Source organism: Bos mutus, chromosome 23 (assembly GCF_027580195.1).
Source record: "Bos mutus isolate GX-2022 chromosome 23, NWIPB_WYAK_1.1, whole genome shotgun sequence".
Lineage (NCBI taxonomy): Eukaryota > Metazoa > Chordata > Mammalia > Artiodactyla > Bovidae > Bos > Bos mutus.
Genome location: NC_091639.1, coordinates 22,767,129 through 22,784,779, shown reverse-complemented (window position 1 = coordinate 22,784,779; position 17,651 = coordinate 22,767,129). Strand labels below are relative to the sequence as shown.

At 53.4% G+C, this 17,651-nt stretch overlaps 3 protein-coding genes across 3 annotated transcripts in view; 2 read left to right on the top strand and 1 right to left on the bottom strand.

Annotated features, from left to right (window-relative positions):
• Nucleotides 1–1,228: 1,228 nt before the first annotated feature.
• On the top strand, nt 1,229–13,507 carry DHX16 (DEAH-box helicase 16). The gene is given in 21 exon segments (XM_005906947.3): nt 1,229–1,628; nt 2,943–3,193; nt 3,290–3,452; nt 3,749–3,805; nt 5,755–6,009; nt 6,193–6,201; nt 6,203–6,397; nt 6,477–6,668; nt 7,286–7,396; nt 7,570–7,685; nt 8,173–8,383; nt 8,571–8,669; nt 8,777–8,929; nt 10,328–10,468; nt 10,664–10,826; nt 10,922–11,040; nt 11,153–11,220; nt 11,921–12,083; nt 12,184–12,345; nt 12,614–12,787; nt 13,285–13,507. Coding segments are annotated over 21 exon segments (3,138 nt in total). The 5' UTR covers nt 1,229–1,421; the 3' UTR covers nt 13,414–13,507.
• A 174-nt stretch (nt 13,508–13,681) lies between these two features.
• On the bottom strand, nt 13,682–17,522 carry C23H6orf136 (chromosome 23 C6orf136 homolog). Its single transcript, XM_014481892.2, is given in 10 exon segments — nt 13,682–13,981; nt 14,072–14,141; nt 14,750–14,950; nt 15,127–15,215; nt 15,493–15,894; nt 16,705–16,901; nt 16,904–17,012; nt 17,015–17,122; nt 17,124–17,175; nt 17,177–17,522. Coding segments are annotated over 10 exon segments (1,470 nt in total). The 5' UTR covers nt 17,305–17,522; the 3' UTR covers nt 13,682–13,867.
• The window catches only part of PPP1R10 (protein phosphatase 1 regulatory subunit 10), a 37,899-nt gene continuing 37,017 nt past the window's right edge, over nt 16,770–17,651 (top strand). Inside the window, exon 1 of the mRNA XM_070360809.1 lies at nt 16,770–16,939. The gene's annotated coding sequence lies outside the window, so the exon portion shown is untranslated. The remainder of the gene's footprint in view (nt 16,940–17,651) is intronic.

The window sequence follows — 17,651 nt, the reverse complement described above, 5'->3', positions numbered from 1 at the left end:
AGAAGGTAACTGTCCTAGCAAAGGTCACTCCTAATCAGTTGATCTGTAACAAGCTGGACCTGATCTTCTAATTTGAATGCCCCACCCCACAAGCGCCCACACACACCTTGCATTATTTTTGGCTCCATATAACTTAGTATTTTATATTTTTATGTATCTTGTCTCTGTCAGGCTGGTCCCCACCCCCAACCCTCTGCCACTGTAAATTCAGTAAGGGATTTGTTTCTGATTTGTTCTTTGCTATATCCCTGGGTACTAAAACTGTGCCTGGCCCACATTGGAAGTGTTGGTCTCTCAGTTATGTCCGACTCTTTGTGACCCCATGGACTGTAGTAGGTCAGGTTCCTCTGTCCATAGAATTCTTCAGGCAAGAATACTGGAGTGAGCTACCATTTACTCCTCCAAGGGGGTCTTCCCCACCCAGGGATCAAACCTAGGTCTCCTGCATTGTAGGCAGATTCTTTCCCACCTGAGCCACCAGGCACTTTGCTGCTGCTGCTGCTAAGTTGCTTTAGTCATGTCTGACTCTGTGCGACCCCAGAGACGGCAGCCCACCAGGCTCCCCCGTCCCTGGGATTCTCCAGGCAAGAACACCGGAGCGGGTTGACATTTCCTTCTCCAATGCATGAAAGTGAAAAGTGAAAGTGAAGTCTCTCAGTCGTGTCCAACTCTTCGCGACCCCATGGACTGTAGCCTACCAGGCTCCTCCGTCCATGGGATTTCCCAGGCAAGACTACTGGAGAGGGGTGCCATTACCCACCTGAGCCACCAGGCACTTTAGGTTCTCAATATGCTGCTAAGTCACTTCAGTCGTGTCCGACTCTGTGTGACCCCATAGACGGCGGCCCACCAGGCTCCCCCGTCTCTGGGATTCTCCGGGCAAGAACACTGGAGTGGGTTGCCATTTCCTTCTCCAATGCATGAAAGGGAAAAGTGAAAGTGAAGTCGCTCAGTCGTGTCCGACTCTTCGCGACCCCATGGTCTGCAGCCTACCAGGCTCCTCTGTCCATGGGATTTTCCAGGCAAGAGTACTGGAGTGGGGTGCCATTGCCTTCTCCAAGGTTCTCAATATAGTTGAATGAAATGAATGAATGTAATATTCACTAATGACCAACAGAGGGCGACAGAAATTCAGTAGGGGAAGAAATGAACATGTTTTATTCCGAGCTTCGCGTACAATTACGCGAGATTTGAACTCGCTCGGCCACCGTAGTGCGTAGGCCGAAAAAGAGCAGCCACTTCCGGCCTCTGCGGTCCGGGAAGATTGCTTTGGACTATCGGAAACTGAAGTCCTAGGTTCTCAGGCAGCTCCATTCCGGAGCAGAGGCTCCATCCTGGAGCTCTAGGCCTCCGATCCGCCCGGCCGCCGACGTGGCAGCTGGAGACACTTTCAGGGCCAGGAATAGGGAGCGTGTGTCGCCATGGCGACACCGGCGGGGCTGGAGCGCTGGGTGCAAGACGAGCTGCACTCGGTGCTGGGGCTGAGCGAGCGGCACGTGGCCCAGTTCCTGATCGGTACCGCGCAGCGCTGTGCCTCGGCAGAGGAGTTCGTGCAGCGCTTGCGAGACACCGATACCTTGGACCTCAGTGGGCCGGCCCGGGACTTCGCCCTCAGACTCTGGAACAAGGTGCTGGGAGAGGCGGGACCGGGCGTGGGAGCGGCGGGAGAGTGGGTGGAGCAGGGGAGGGGCCCCCAGGTTACTTGTCCAACGGAGTTTGGGCTCACTTGGGCAAACTGTCCAACGGAGAATTAAGCTCAGTTTGGGCTTCCCTGGTGGCTCAGAGGTTAAAGTGTCTGCCTGCAACGCGGGAAACCTGGGTTCGATCCCTGGGTCGGGAAGATCCCCTGGAGAAGGAAATGGCAAGCCACTCCAGTATTCTTGCCTGGAGAATCCCATGGACGGAGGAGCCTGGTGGGCTACAGTCCATGGGGTCGCAAGGAGTCGGACACGACTGAGCGACTTCACTTTGCAAGCAGTTATCACTTTCGGGCTGGACGACCACTCCCGTGGAGAAGATTGAGGAGGGCTTAAGGGTCTATAGAGCAGTGTTTCTCAAACAGGTTTAGGATTCATCCACGGCTTTTGTTCCGATTCGGTAGGTCTGGGATGGTTTCTTCCTTTCTTCATTTCTAACAAATCTTACAAGTTTCCGGGTGATGCTGGAAACTTACCCACCCTTCGAAGAGTGAGGCTATAGAAGAGATGTGTGGGCAGTGTTGTGGGAGGGTAGAAGTGGTGTAGCGGTGATGGCGAAAAGCAGCCCAAAGATTCTCTGGAATTTGTTGGGTAGAGAAAGGGGAAGAGTAAAGGTGTAATGGTGAGCTCCTGGAAGACAAGACTGTGTTTTTTGTCTTTGTATTCATACCATCTAATTGTACCCTGCAGAACAAGAGCTCAGAAATATACAGTAAGACTAAAAGTGTTGAACTTGTTCAGAGAATGGCAGATAACCTGGTGTGGCTGTCCCATATGCACTTGGTGAAAGATGAAGTTAGAATGTACTTGATGTGAGGGTAGGAGCTCAGTGTTAATCTGTTCACCAGGGTATCTCTGGAGGCTGGTACAGTGCCGGCCCGTGACAGGGCTCTGCAAAACAATCTGGACAATCCTTGTCCAGTCCTTGGGTAGGAATGACTTAGTCATTGGGGAGAACAGAGGCTGAGCAGTCGAGAATTGGGTGTGAGAATGTAAACTCCGTGAGGGCAGGAAGTTTTGTCTCTTTATCCCTATATCCCTAGTACCTAGCAGGGGGTGCACGGGATAGGCTTAGAAACTGAGAGACCCCATTTGGGCTGATGGACATGGTGTGAAGCCTTGGGGAAGAGAGAATGACAGCTGGCTTAAGATCAGTTACTCCTTAAATTAGGAACCGGGCAGAGTAGGTGGGCAGAGATCAGGAGTTGCTCACATCCCCTTGACTTTTCCTCTGTCTCCCGACAGGTCCCACGGAAGGCAGTGGTGGAAAAGCCAGCTCGGGCAGCTGAGCGAGAAGCCCGAGCCTTGCTGGAAAAGAACCGCTCTTATATGTTGTTGGAGGACAGTGAGGAGAGCAGCGAGGAGACTGTGGGCAGGGCCGGGAGCAGTATCCAGAAGAAGCGGAAAAAACGGAAACACCTCAGGAAGAAACGTGAGGCGGAAGAGGAAGACGAGGAGGAGGAACAAGTTTCTGAGAAAGGAAAGAGGAAGACAGGGTAAGTCAGAAGTAGGGGGCGAGAGAATGGGGCAGGTGGTTGATGGGACGGGAAGCCTCTGAGTGCCCTCAGTTAATCCTCTGGGCTGGGCTGCAGGGAGAAGAAAGAGCAGACGGAAAAGCCAGAGTCAGAGGATGAGTGGGAGCGGACAGAGCGAGAGCGCCTTCAGGACCTGGAGGAACGCGATGCGTTTGCCGAGCGGGTTCGGCAGCGGGACAAGGATCGGACTCGAAACGTCCTGGAGCGGTCAGACAAGAAGGTGCGTTGGAGCAGCACGTTCCCTCAGTTCCCACGCAGACCCCTGGATCTGGTCTGAGGTTGGGTGTGACCGCAGATAGTGATCTCTGGGAAGACAAGGGGACACCTCCAGTAGTCTGGTTATCTCTTTGGGTCTTTGGGCTAAAGTGGCTCTCTGCTGAACCTGTAACCACAGAGATTCCTCAGTGAAGGGGGGACGTTTCTTTGTGCTAGGGAACATCTGAGTGATGCTTGTGATTCTAGACAGGAATGGCTGTGGGCGTGGGGACTTTGACCAGTCTTGCCTTCTTCTCCTAGGCTTACGAAGAGGCTCAGAAACGCCTCAAGATGGCTGAGGAAGACCGGAAAGCCATGGTGAGTCCCTGTGCCCAGAAAGACAAAGGGAAAGACTTCCTGATGGAGTGGTTAGGGGTAGGGAGGAAAGATGGAGAGGAAGTGGGGTGGGGGGTGTTGGGTCTCTGGTTGAGGGGCCAGCTAAGGATAGACTTAAACTGTAGTGGGAAGGAAATGGCCCAGAAACCCTCTCACTCCTTAGGATCAGATCAGACTGTATGTTAGTGAGGGAGTATTTCCCTGTTCCTGGGACTTAAAGAGGTATACTCAAAAGGCAGCTGGAAGGTCAAGGGGCTGGCTGGAGGACAGGGGCAGGGCAGGGATGTGCTGACTGCTGAGCTTGTGCACACCATCTCCACATACCTTCCTACGGTCTAATCCCTCCATTTCCCCACCCCATCTCCCACTCCCCCGGGCCTTGTGATCACCCACTGATTTTCAGAGTTGGTCTTCTCACTGCACAGGGACTGAGCCTTTGTGATTCATGCACTAGACTTGTTACAGGGGAGCCTCGGTAGGGTTGCAGTTTTCTGAAGGCCTGGCTTTCCCATGTAAGTCACACTTAGATTTCCCCCAAAGAATTTCGAGACTCTTGGTGTCTTAACAATGCCTTAGTGGCCATCGGGTCTCCCCTGATGTATCCATCTCAGGTTACACCCCAGAAAGTGACTGTAGCCAGAGACTTCTGAGATGTCTCTTGGTGCTGATGTAGTATTTTTACTTTCTTGAACTTTTCTTTCCTTTTTTAATTATGAAAATTTTCATAATTTACACCAATAGGAAAGTTGAAAGAATAGCGTAACAACATCTATCCAGACTGTTTGGATTAAAAAATTGCAATATTTTCAGTTTTCAGTGTTTGTAAGTGGCAGCTTTTTTGGTCCTTTTTGAACCGTACGAAAGTTTTAGACATCGTGGCATTTTATGCCATCAGCGTGTCCCTGGTGTCTGCAGACATTCTCACACCGCGCCACTGTCACACCCAAGAAGATGATTCTCATGGATCAGCTAAGAATCTGCCCACAATAAGATTTCCTCAGTTATCCCCAAATGTCTTTAATAACTGCTTTTTCCAAACTGGAAGCCAGTTGCATTTCATGTGTTGCATTTGAGTGTGAGGTCTCTTCAGTTTGTTTCATTTTCCCCTTCTCTCTTGCTTTCTGTCTCATCTTGTACACCATGTCCTACATTCTGGATTTATCTGATCCGTATCTTGTGGTGTTAAGTTCTGTCCCAGTGCTTACTTTAAAGTGGAAATTGGGTCTTGCAGCTCGCTTAGACTCAGATTAAACAGCTGTAGCAGCAGCGCTTCTTGGGTGGTGGTGTGTACATCCCATGGTGGGGCGAGGGCGGGTACTGTCCAGCGGTGTGCCTGTCAGGCCAAAGGAGAATTTGATTGTGGTACTCAGATCAGCTCATGAGCATAAACTCCATTTTAGTGTATCATGGAACAAAAAAACCAAGCAATTAAGTATCAAGTTGGCCAAAAAGTTCATTCAAGTGTTTTCCATAAGATGTTACAGAAAAGCCTGAATGAACTCTTTGGTCAACCGGATACACTCGGCCCCCCAGGGGAGGGCCCCTGGCGGATTCTGAGTGTCTCAGTTGTTTTCAGTTGGAGACCTCTGCCTCCACATCGTGGCGTCAGCTGTCATGTTTTCCCCCTTTACACTGGGTTGAACAAAATAGCAAGGGTAGAATAGAAAATACACGCATAATCATCCTGGTGAATCGGTATTGGCAAAGATGGTGAGGCTGCCTGGAAGGACCGTCCGAGCTGCTGGAAGGCAGCGTGTGGGCCCTACGTTGGGCTCCTCGTTAGGCTGTTCAGTGAAAAGGGAAGGACGGTGGAGGACACATCTTTAGGTTCCCGGGCAGGCCTGCCCAGGAGGTTGTGCCTCTTAAGGGGACAGGGGAAAGAGGTCACTCTTCTAGCGAGGGGAGGCTCTGACTGCCCTGGCCTGACCCAGGTCCCTGAGCTGAGGAAGAAATCCCGCCGAGAGTACCTGGCCAAGCGGGAGCGAGAGAAGCTGGAAGACCTGGAGGCCGAGCTGGCGGACGAGGAGTTCCTCTTTGGGGACGTGGAGCTGAGCCGACACGAGCGCCGGGAGCTCAGGTACAAGCGGCGCGTGCGGGATCTGGCCCGGGAGTACCGGGCGGCTGGGGAGCAGGAGAAACTGGAGGCCACCAATCGCTACCACATGCCCGAGGAGACCCGAGGACAGGTGAGGCGAGGGGTCGCCGCTTCAGCCCAGGTGCCCGAGCGGAGGGGAGGGAAGGCTTCGGGGACTAGGGCGGCGGCTTGGCGGGCCCTCCCTTGTCTTGCCTTTCTCTGTGGCAGTAGCGGCTGGGGAGGGGGCGCTGGGCAGAGAGGGCAGCTCTGTCTCCACGTCCCCCTGTCTCCGTAGCCTGCACGCAGCAGTGGATCTAGTGGAGGAGGAGTCCGGCGCCCCTGGGGAGGAGCAGCGGCGCTGGGAGGAGGCCCGGCTCGGGGCAGCATCCCTGAAGTTTGGGGCCCGAGATGCTGCCTCCCAGGAGCCCAAGTATCAGCTGGTGCTGGAGGAGGAGGAGACCATTGAGTTTGTCCGGGCCACTCAGCTCCAGGGCGATGAGGTGAGGGTAGGGGGCGCAGGGACATCCTGAGGAGGCTGGCACTGGCCCTGATGCTCACAGCCCTCTTTCCCATCCTTAGGAGCCGTCGGCCCCGCCCGCCCCCACTCAGGCCCAGCAGAAGGAGTCCATCCAGGCCGTGCGCCGCAGCCTTCCTGTGTTCCCATTTCGAGAGGAGCTCCTGGCCGCTATTGCTAATCATCAGGTCCTCATCATCGAAGGCGAGACAGGCTCGGGCAAGACCACCCAGATCCCTCAGTACCTCTTTGAGGAGGTACGGCAGCCACACCCTCAGTTGCCACTGACCAGCGCTGTGCTGGTAGCTCTTTTCATGGGGTTTTATGTCATTGCTTTCCCTTTTCGTCTCACTCCTTTAGTCTTTTCTGCTCGGTAGTGAGGGTCTTCAAAGGAAGGACCACACCCTTTCCCCATTTCCCTTCTCACTTCCTGCCATGGGGTCCATGCCTGGGAGGCGTGCTGTGCCTTCACGTAGGCAGGAGGTGGAGATGGATAGACGGCAGGTGGGTGTGAACGCGGACCCCGCGCTCCACCAGCCTGGCCTCTGCAGGGCCAGGGAATGAGGACTGAAAAGACCTCGCCTGCTTTTGTGCCTTCCTTTGTTCCCCTTGCTTTGGGGTCTACCCAGTCGGTCAGTCCTTTTCCAGCTCACATCTCGTAGAGCCCTGAACCTGATGACCCAGCGGGCTGGGACTGCCAGGGCTGGGTGAGGACCCTTAGGGAGCTCCACGTCTGCCATCCTATCTGTTGATCTTTGTCTGATTTTCAGCTTCTGTCTGTTCCTCCGTTCCTGCTGCCCTGGCCTGCATTTCCAGCTTTTCTGAATTGCATATTTAGCAAAGGGAAAGCCTCCTCTTTATTCTTGTCATGCAGGGTTACACAAAAAAGGGTATGAAGATCGCCTGTACCCAGCCCCGGAGAGTGGCAGCCATGAGCGTGGCTGCCCGAGTGGCCCGGGAGATGGGTGTGAAGCTTGGCAATGAGGTGAGACCTGTGGGGACTGAGGGTTGCGGGGAGCCCCTCGGGTCTGGGATTCAGTCCCAGCCGCCCACAGGCTCCCCCTGCCCCCCACCGGTCCAGGTGTTTGCCCTTGTCCCCTGGCCCTCCCTCCCGGGAGCACCAGCCCAACTGTTCATCACTCCTGGACCCCTCAACAGGTCGGCTACAGCATCCGCTTTGAGGACTGCACGTCAGAGCGAACCGTCCTGCGCTACATGACGGACGGGATGCTTCTCCGGGAGTTCCTCTCTGAGCCTGACCTTGCAAGTTACAGGTCCGCACAGCTCCCCCAGCTCCCATGGGAAGGGGAGCCACCCACCCTCGTCTCCCTCCCGTCTGCTGCTCTTCTGACCTTCAGCATCTTCCTTTATCATATCCTTTCATCTCTGGCTTTTGTCTCATTTCTTCCCACCCTGTTTTCTCACTTCCAACAGCCAGTTTGGCCATTGTCTTCTCTTCTGACTTATCCACCAGTTCATGAATCTTTATGGTTTTAACCGTCCTAGAACTGAGATTGGCCCAGAGAGTTAGGGTTAGATCGTGGGTGCTGTTGTCTGCCCAGGCTGGGAGATGCTGTACACTCACAAGCCCCCTCCTTCTCTGACTTTCTGTTGTCTGTCTTAACTGCGATGACTGGCCTCTCTTTGGAGCCCCTTCCTCCCACATTCACCCTTTGGCTCTTTGCTTTCTTCTGTTTCTCTCCTCTGGAGGTCCCAGTGTCCCGCACCCCCAGCTCACTGCTGCCCCCGTTCCTTCCCCAGTGTGGTGATGGTGGATGAGGCCCACGAACGGACCCTGCACACAGACATTCTCTTTGGCTTGATCAAGGATGTTGCACGGTTCCGACCTGAGCTCAAGGTCCTGGTGGCTTCAGCCACATTGGACACGGCCCGCTTTTCCACTTTCTTCGATGACGCCCCCATCTTCCGAATCCCTGGACGCAGATTTCCAGTTGACATCTTCTACACCAAGGTGCCCCCTTAGGGAGGGCGGGCTTAAGTGTGAAGGCAGCAGAGCCTTGGAGGAGATTGGCCTTGGAGGGAAGGATGGGATGAGAGTCCTGAGGGGAACCGGGATGAAGTGTATGTCGAGGTAGGAGGAGAGGAAGGGGTTTGCTGGAGCAGGTGGCCCTCCCGTGACCCTGCGTCCTCCTGCCCAGGCTCCGGAGGCGGACTACCTGGAGGCCTGTGTGGTGTCCGTGCTGCAGATCCACGTGACTCAGCCCCCTGGGGACATCCTGGTGTTCCTGACAGGACAGGTGCGATGTGGGGCAGGGCTGGTGTATGTATCCTGGGGAAGACTGGGCTGGCGGGTCAGCCCTGCGTGACTCTGGGTTCCGTGCTGCTCTCCCCGACCCAAATCCAGGAGGAGATCGAGGCTGCCTGCGAGATGCTCCAGGATCGCTGCCGCCGCCTGGGCTCCAAAATCCGGGAGCTCCTGGTGCTGCCCATTTATGCCAACCTGCCTTCCGACATGCAGGCGCGGATCTTCCAGCCCACGCCCCCGGGGGCACGGAAGGTCAGTTGGAGAAGCCCACATTCATCATTCCCTATGGTTCATGCAGTTAGTAGTGAAAAGGAAGGAACGCGCATGCCCTGTGCAACGTGTTTCCTGGCACAGCTGCGAGGCTGGGTGGCAGTCAGCCAGCCCGTCACTGCTGGCGCTGGAGAGGGTGACAACAGCAGGGACAGAGAGATAGTCAAATGCATGGTCCAGAAAGTGAGTGTGGCAGAGATGCAATGAGAAGGGAGGGTCTGGGTTTGCCAGGAGGCAGGATTTGAACTGGATCTTTAAGGAAGATGCTGGGGGAGTATCAGAGGAAGGCCTAAGGGGTGTTTGAGGTCAGAGTAATCTAGCAGGCTTAATGGAAGGCTCACATGGCAAAGGAAGGGGAGACAGCTGAAAACAACTTGGGATGGCGGTTAGACAGAGCCTTTGATGGCAGGAGGAAGAGTGTGGACTTCAGACCAGTGAGTGGTCATCAAAGGACTGTGAGCAAAGATGTAACTTTCCACAAATATTTATAGAGCTCCTCCCACTTTCCAGGAACTGTTCTAAGGGATGAGGATATAGTGATGGACTAAACGAAGTCTCTAGCCTCAGGGAGTTTAGACTAACAGAGGTTAGGAAGTAACACATAAATACATAATGTCAATTTGTGACAAAGGCTCTGAAGAAGTACAGTGCACATCCAGGGGAGTCAAGGTTGGGGGGAAAGAATGGCAGGAAGGTATTTTCCTTAGGGTGTAGGGACACCCCCTGTCTGATGAGGTGAGTGTGAAACTGGAGCCTCAGCCAGGCAAGGGAGGGTGCCAGGCTGACATCTGATCCGGAAGATGCGCCAAGTGGAGGGAATAACCCACGTGGAGGATGGGTGTGAGGGCAGGGGTGGAGTGAGGAGCGCTGGTGCTCAGAGATGAGGTCGGAAGGGTAGCCAGGGTCTGGAGAACTTGGGGCCTAAAAGATCTTGGCTGTGATTGTCAGGTAGGATGGGAACCACTGAAGGATGCAGGGAGTGATGTAAGAGGCTCACATTTTAAAAGGATCATTCTGGATGCTGTGTAACCAGGGGCAGGAGTAGAGCAGCGGGACTCATCAGGGGGTTTATTTTAGGAACTAACATATGAAGGTAATTATGAAAGCAACAGTGGGGAAGATGGGGCAGGAGCCTAACTCCCTCAGCTCCCATCTCTGAAAAAAACTGCTGAACCCTCTTTGTTTTCTTTCCTTGTTATGCCCTGCTTATCCCCACGTCTCTCTCCCCTCTCTGCTGGGCTGTTCCCCTCTCCTGACCTTGGCCAGATTGCTTCAGCTCCTGCTCCTTTGCCCCCGTTTGTCCACTCCTTGTCTTCCAGAATGACTTCTGGGTAACTAGGTGGGTGGAGTTTCTGGGTGACCCCACATCCTCTCATTCAGGTGGTTGTGGCAACCAATATCGCTGAGACCTCGCTTACCATTGAGGGCATCATTTATGTGCTGGATCCAGGGTTCTGTAAGCAGAAGAGCTACAACCCCCGCACAGGCATGGAATCGCTCACTGTCACACCCTGCAGCAAGGTGGGCCTGGGCCGGAGTGGGATCTCCATGGGGCGAGGAGGACAACAGGCCAACTCAGAAGCAGTGGGGATAGCTCAGAGCAGGGGGGTTAGCGGTCTGCACCCATATCCCCCATATTTCTTGCAGAAATACCACCCTTTCTCTTTTCCATCACCAGAGTGTCAATGGGCCTGACAAACGGTCCTTTCTTTCCAGGCCTCTGCCAATCAGCGAGCTGGCCGGGCGGGTCGGGTGGCTGCGGGGAAGTGCTTCCGCCTGTATACCGCCTGGGCTTACCAGCACGAGCTGGAGGAAACCACGGTGCCCGAGATTCAGAGGACCAGCCTGGGCAACGTCGTGTTGCTGCTTAAGAGCTTAGGTGACTGGGCTCCCCAGTCCTCTTGAGAGGGGAGGGGGGCTGCCATCACTGGTCATGTGAAGGAGTCTGTCCTAACCCCACCCATCCTTTTCCAGGGATCCATGACCTAATGCACTTTGATTTCCTGGACCCCCCGCCATACGAGACCCTGCTGCTGGCTCTGGAGCAGCTCTATGCACTAGGAGCCCTCAACCACCTTGGGGAGCTCACCACGGTGAGGTGGGAGGGCAGTGGGCTGGGGTTGGAGGAAGGCTAGGGTGACCCCTTGAGGGGCAGGGGGACACCTGAAGAAGGAGTGGCCTCAACTCTCTCTTTCCTCTCCTTAGTCTGGTCGAAAGATGGCAGAGCTGCCTGTGGACCCCATGCTGTCTAAAATGATCCTGGCCTCTGAGAAGTAAGCCCTTGACTCAGCCGGGCCTCTGGCACACACACTGGCCATGCCTGCTTCTGTCTCTGGGGCCATCTTTGTGCACTTCCTTTTCCTCTCCACCACATTATTCTTTAACTAATAACAAGTTGTTGGATAACTCCTCTTGCCCTTTTGAGGTCCACAAGGGTCAGTCAGACACCGTCCTGTCTTTGGTTATGATATCAGATGGGTGAGATAGCCAAGAATGTAGGAAATTTGGGGGCATGAACAAAAGTGGAAGACTTTTTATCTGTGAGGAGTGCTGAGGGAGGGCTGGCTTGGAGACTTAGTCTCTCCTCCCATTTCGGACTAGAGCATTTAGGTGCAGCTGTGGGGGGACCACTTTTTAAGGCCATCCCTTGGCTGTGGTTGAAGTTAAAGGTCATTACATGAACTTAAAAAATTGCTGTAATGCACACCTTCTTACCCTCACGACGTTTTCCCACCCCTGCCTCCCTGCACGTCTCTCCTGTTACTGTTTTATCTACAGCCTGACCTCCCCTCCTGGACCCCCATCCTGCTGCCCCTGCCACCAAAAGCAGTCTACGCTCTGATTTGTAGCCGTCAGCCCAGCCTGCAGCCGCCGCATGAGGACATCCATCATACCGCGGTCCCTTTCCTCTTCACTGGGTCTGTTCCTCTGTGTCTTGCTTTGAGCTCTCATGTTTCTCCCTTCCTGCCCCAGGTACAGCTGTTCAGAGGAGATCCTGACAGTGGCTGCCATGCTCTCTGTCAACAACTCCATCTTCTACCGACCCAAGGACAAGGTCGTCCATGCTGACAACGCTCGGGTCAACTTCTTCCTCCCTGGTGGGGACCACCTGGTTCTGCTGAATGTTTATACACAGGTCCCTGGGCTTGGGTGAATGGGAATGAGGAGGGCACAGGGGACTCTGGTCCTGCTGTATAAACTTAACATCCCCTTTTTCCCTCCCTCTCTCTTCACAGTGGGCTGAGAGTGGTTACTCTTCCCAGTGGTGCTATGAGAACTTTGTTCAGTTCAGATCCATGCGCCGAGCCCGGGATGTGCGGGAGCAGCTGGAGGGGCTCTTGGAACGTGTGGAAGTTGGTCTCAGTTCCTGCCAAGGGGACTACATCCGTGTTCGAAAGGTCAGCATTTCCTTAGTCTAGTCTCCTGCCGTCCACCCAGTATCTCCTGAGGAGCAAGCTTGTCTGGGGCCAGCGACCTGAGAATGTGCCCCTTTCCCTGGGGAAGGTGGGTTCCCCTTGTTCTTTCTTCCTGGGGCACTGGAGGTCCTTACCTTCTTAGGTCTCCCAAAGTGAAGTGAAGTGAAACCCTGCACTAAAAAGGTAGCGAGTGCTGAGGGTCCCTGGATGCCAGCCTTTCCCATTGACTTCCTTTCCCGCCTGCTTCCAGGCCATCACTGCTGGCTACTTCTACCACACAGCACGGTTGACTCGCAGCGGCTACCGCACAGTCAAACAGCAGCAGACGGTGTTCATTCATCCCAACTCTTCCCTCTTTGAGGAACAGCCACGCTGGCTGCTCTACCATGAACTTGTCTTGACCACCAAAGAGTTCATGAGACAGGTGAGGGCACCTTGGCCTGCCCAGGCAGGTGGCTTGTGTGGGAGATGGTATTCTGGCATGCGAAAAACCCAGGTTCAGGTTGCTGGGACTGGCAGAGAAAGAGGAAAGCAACTTGGTTTAAGGTAGGATAAGGTAGAAAGGCATCCATTCTAAAGCTGTCTCAGCATCCGCTAAGATCTAACTGTTCATTCACTAAGTGCTGAATGTATTGTCTCAGTGCTTCAGGGGCTGCAGTGATAATGGTGAACAAAGCAGGTGTGGCCTTTGTCTTGAGTGTATTTTAGTCTTTAGGTTCAGGCTTTTGTTTAGTTAGCTTACTTGTGCTCTTGAACAACATATAACAGAGTGTTGGGATATAGAGTATTAGAGCCAGATACCCATTTCCCTTGCCCTACAGACAAAGGGGAAAGAAGAGAACCTTTTTAAAAATCACACACATCTCAGAATCTAGGTTGGACAAAAGAGAATCTTGCTGATTTTTTTCTCTCCTCTTGCAGGTATTGGAGATTGAGAGCAGTTGGCTTCTCGAAGTGGCGCCCCACTATTACAAGGCCAAGGAGCTAGAAGATCCCCATGCTAAGAAAATGCCCAAAAAAATAGGCAAGACACGGGAAGAGCTAGGGTGAAGAGCAGGGGACAGAACAATCAGAACCTAACACCAGCTCCTTTTCCTTCTGTACCTTATTTAATATCTATTAATAAAAATATTTTTAGAGTAAAGCTATGGGGAACTTTTTTTTTTGGCTACTCGGCTTGTGGGATCTTAGTTCCCTGACCAGGGATTGAATCCTTGCCCTCAGCAGTGAAGAGTGTGGAGTCCTAACCCCTGGATCACCAGGGAAATTCCATGGGGAACTTTTGAGATTCAGAAAAAAGTGACATGGAAATTGGATCTCATATATTCATGTAGATTTTATTATTTACAAGTTAAATTACACAGCAGCTTTACATAGCATGAGATGGAAAGTAGAGGAGGAGAGCGAATTGGGGAGGTAACTGGCTCTGAGGCTCTCAGCTGCCTCCACCGCCTCTTTTTGTGCGTAGCAAAGTCATCAGTGCTGCCTCTGCCCCAGTTCCTGATCAGTCCTTGGAACACAGGTGTAAGTTGGGTTCTGGTTCCGACAGCCCCAGAGCCACCAGGGCTCCCACTAACAGCTTCTTCACAGGTGCGGGGGGTGAATGTGAAGGCATCAGCTAAAGCGAGAAAGGTTAATGTAGCTGGTGTGATGTTCTACTTTGTCACCCCGCACACCACCCCCCGCCCCCCACAGCCCTAGCACTCACTTTGTCTAGGCGATGGCGACAAATGAGGCCATTGGAATTCAGGTAGAAGGTGGAATAGGCATCATAGGTCCTGGTGAAGGGAGAAAGAGGCTCACTGAGAGAGAGGGTTATTGGTCCTAAAGTTTTAATTCAAGCATTTGTTTAAACTAGTAGTTCTTAACCTTTGCTATGTGTTAGATCACCTGAGGATCTTTTAAAAATCCTGAGTTCTACCCTGGGCCCAATTAAATCAGGATGTCTGGCACCAATATTTTAAAAAAGATTCTTGGATTAAAAAAAAAAATCCAAGAATCCACTGTGCAGCAAAGTTTAGAAACTACTGGTGTGGGCTTAGGCTAAGAATTTCTCGGGATGCTACTCTGTGCTGGAAATTTACCAAGTAGTTTACCCAAGGCTGTGAAGCAAAACTTAAGAGACAGGTATTTTCATCTGTTCATTAAGTATATGAGTCCCTACTATGTGCCAGGTAATGTACATGAAGAAACTGAGTTCAGAAGCTTCCTATATACTCAAAGTCCCTATTTTTTTCTATATTAAAGTAGACTAAAACAAAGCCTGCCTTCAAGGAGCCTGCAGTCTAGTCAGGGTAGATGGGAGGATTGTCTAGGAGACTAGCCTGCAGACTCGCAAAAGGGTAAGATTAGAAAGTTGTGGTGTTTCTTTTCTCACTTCTCTTACCGGTAAAGCTCCTCCTTGTCACGCTTATAAAAACGAAGAAAGAGCAGGTGAATGGGCAGTCCCACAAGCCGCCAGCGGGCTTGCAGGGTCCAATTCTCAGGGTGGCGTGTCAGCTGCAGAATCTCCAGCCGAAGCTGTGCAAAATAGTTCCAGGCCAGGAAGCGGCAGAGAGTCAGTGACAGAATGTACCATGTCCGGCCTCTGACAGGAAGAGATGGGGAAGAAATCTCATGACGACACAATCAGAAAACCAAACTGTTCTCTGACAGAGGAATTGGGGACGGTGGTGAGAAGCAACTTAGGACCGTCTCTAATAAGTGAAAATAGCACTGGGTCCTTTTCCTGCCCAAGGCCCTACCCGTTCAATGGATTCTCACTTGGTACGCATGTTGAGGATCTCATTGATGAATTCCACATCCGATGAGTAGAGAGTGTAGTCGTGGGAGTGAAGGAAGAGATTGGGAAGCTAGGTGGAAGAAGAAGGCATGAATCCAGGAGGAAAGAAAAGATGATCCTACTCCTCAATTTTCTATATCGAGTGTCTCCTTATTCCTGAGTGAAAGGTTATCTCATCCCTAATTCAAACCGAGGAGTATCTTTTCCTTGGGAAATGTTTGAAACATATTTCGATGCCTGTCTCATGGTTCCAAGAAACAATCCAGCTGACTGACTAACTTCCTATTTTTAAGAATTACCTACATCTCTCCCCATTTTGGACAAAGGCCACTTTTGAATGGACTTACCTCTTGTCTCAGTCTCTCATACATGACAGCCAGGTGCTCCTCCATACTTGGATCTCCTGATGGAGTGGCAGGGGAAGGGTGGGCGGTTCCAGGGGCTTGGAAAGGTATCAGAGCTCCAGGACAGGGGCAGGGAGGCCCCTCAAACAGGCTCCTGAGCCCATCCAGGCAGCCGCTAAGTAACTCGGGTCCTGGCCCCTCCTCCCCCTTTCCTGGGGGGAGAACCACCCATGGTGAGGTGAGGGCTTGGACCTGAGGGAGAGGCAGTGGGGGAGCTGGGGGAAGCAGTCGGGTGGGAGGGCTTGGGGGTGGGGGAGACCAGAAAAGAGGCAAAGATGGAGAAGTGGTGGTTGTGGAGTGAGGCCAAAGGGGTGGGAATGGTAGAGCCCATGGAGAAGACTGGTCCTGAGGAGGAAGAACAAAAGAGAAAAAAGGTAAGAATCCAGCTGCCTAATGCCCCTCCATCCAAACTCTGCCCATTAACACGCTTCCAATCCACCTGCTCCTTCTGACAGAAAAGATCAAATTACTAGAGGAAAAATTCATTTCCATCTCTGCTTAAAACAGGAGGATATACTTTCTTGTGACTTAAGTACAAATACCTAGCCAAAATAGCAAATACGTTTAGATTTAAGATTCCAAACCTCTTTGGGGGCAGGTCTGTCTCTTACAGCAAGAATCACAAGAGTGCATACTTAAGAATGAACAAATGAATGAACACCAGACAGGTCTCGTTATATTGTGGATGAAATGATGTGGCCTCTAACACAACTCCAGGAGTATGTGAGGCGGCTGTTGCAGAGAAAAGAACATCCAACTGGAACTAGGAGACTTTGGAGTTCCAATTCTATAATGTAACGTTAGGCACTCTAATTCCCTCAGCCTGAGTTTTCCATAAATGTACTATAAATAAGGACGATGAAGCCACACTGAATCACAATGAGGACTTTAAGAGATAATAAATGTCAATAAAACTTTGCGACCTGTAAAGTAGTATATAAATGTAAGCTCATCACTTGGGCTCCTCTAATGACACGAAAAAGCCCAGGAGACTGTTAAAGGCTGGATGGACCTCATGATGCTCCTGATTTACTGATGCTGAAACTGCGATGAGGCAGAAGTAACTCAAAGTCAGGCCTGACTCGAGCTCCTGCGTTTTCAAGGAGCCCCCGAGGGGTCTTATTATCGGGGAAGGCGGGCAGGCCGCGCGGGTACCTCTGTCCCCGACGGTGTCCCGGAGGCGCCGTCTCCGCCGGGGGCGTGGCCATCTTGCCCGCCCGGGCACAAGGGCCCGAACCGGGTCCACTCGGGCCGGCCTTCCCGCCGGGACCGCTATCCCGGTGCAAGATGCGTGGGCTGCAGAGCGCGGCCCGCAGGTCCGTCTGGTCGGCTCCCTGGAGGCGCCGCGAACCTCTCCGCCCTCTGTCCTTCAAATCACCTCCAGACACAGGTAACCGCGAAGACGCGGGAGAAATGCGGCCGCGCCCCACCGCGCCAGCCTCAACCCCGCCTGCCCCCCAAGTTCCGGGAGACAGACGTCCCGTGCGCGACAGGGCTGGCAGCGCCGCCCTCCGGTCCCTGAGACCCCTCGCCCCTCCACGCGCCGCTCCGCACAGGTGGGAAGGAGTGGTGGGACGTCAGTACGCCTGCGCGAAACGGGACGCGCGCTCCGCCCCACGCGCCGGCTGAGGAGGGTCTCTCCCCGCCCCCTCCTCTCCCCTCCCGCTTCCTCTCGGCGCTCACCTGGGGACGAGCCTGATAGGCGCGAAGGCAGGGGCCGAGGCGCCGGGCCGCCCCCCGGCTGGGCTGGTACATGATCTTCCGGGAATGGAGAGAGCGTCTCCTGTGTCCGGCCTCCGGCCTCCTCACAGGGGTGAGCGCGCCCCGGAGCCGGCTTCTTGAAGGGGAAAGGAGGGGGGGTGAGGGGCTGAGGGGAGGGAAACGGAGATGTTGCGCGCTTGCGCACTGCGGCGGGTTCCAGGGAGGCGGTGAGGCGCTAGGTCTACAGAAAGTGCGCCTGCGCTCGCCGAATCGGAGGCAGCCTCAGGGCGCTTGCGCAGTAAATTAGCGGCCTAAGAGTACGGTTCTCAGGCTCTCACCTGTACGCTTGCGCAAAAGTGGGCGCTGATGGGTGAGGAGTGGGACTGAAATAACGACATCCG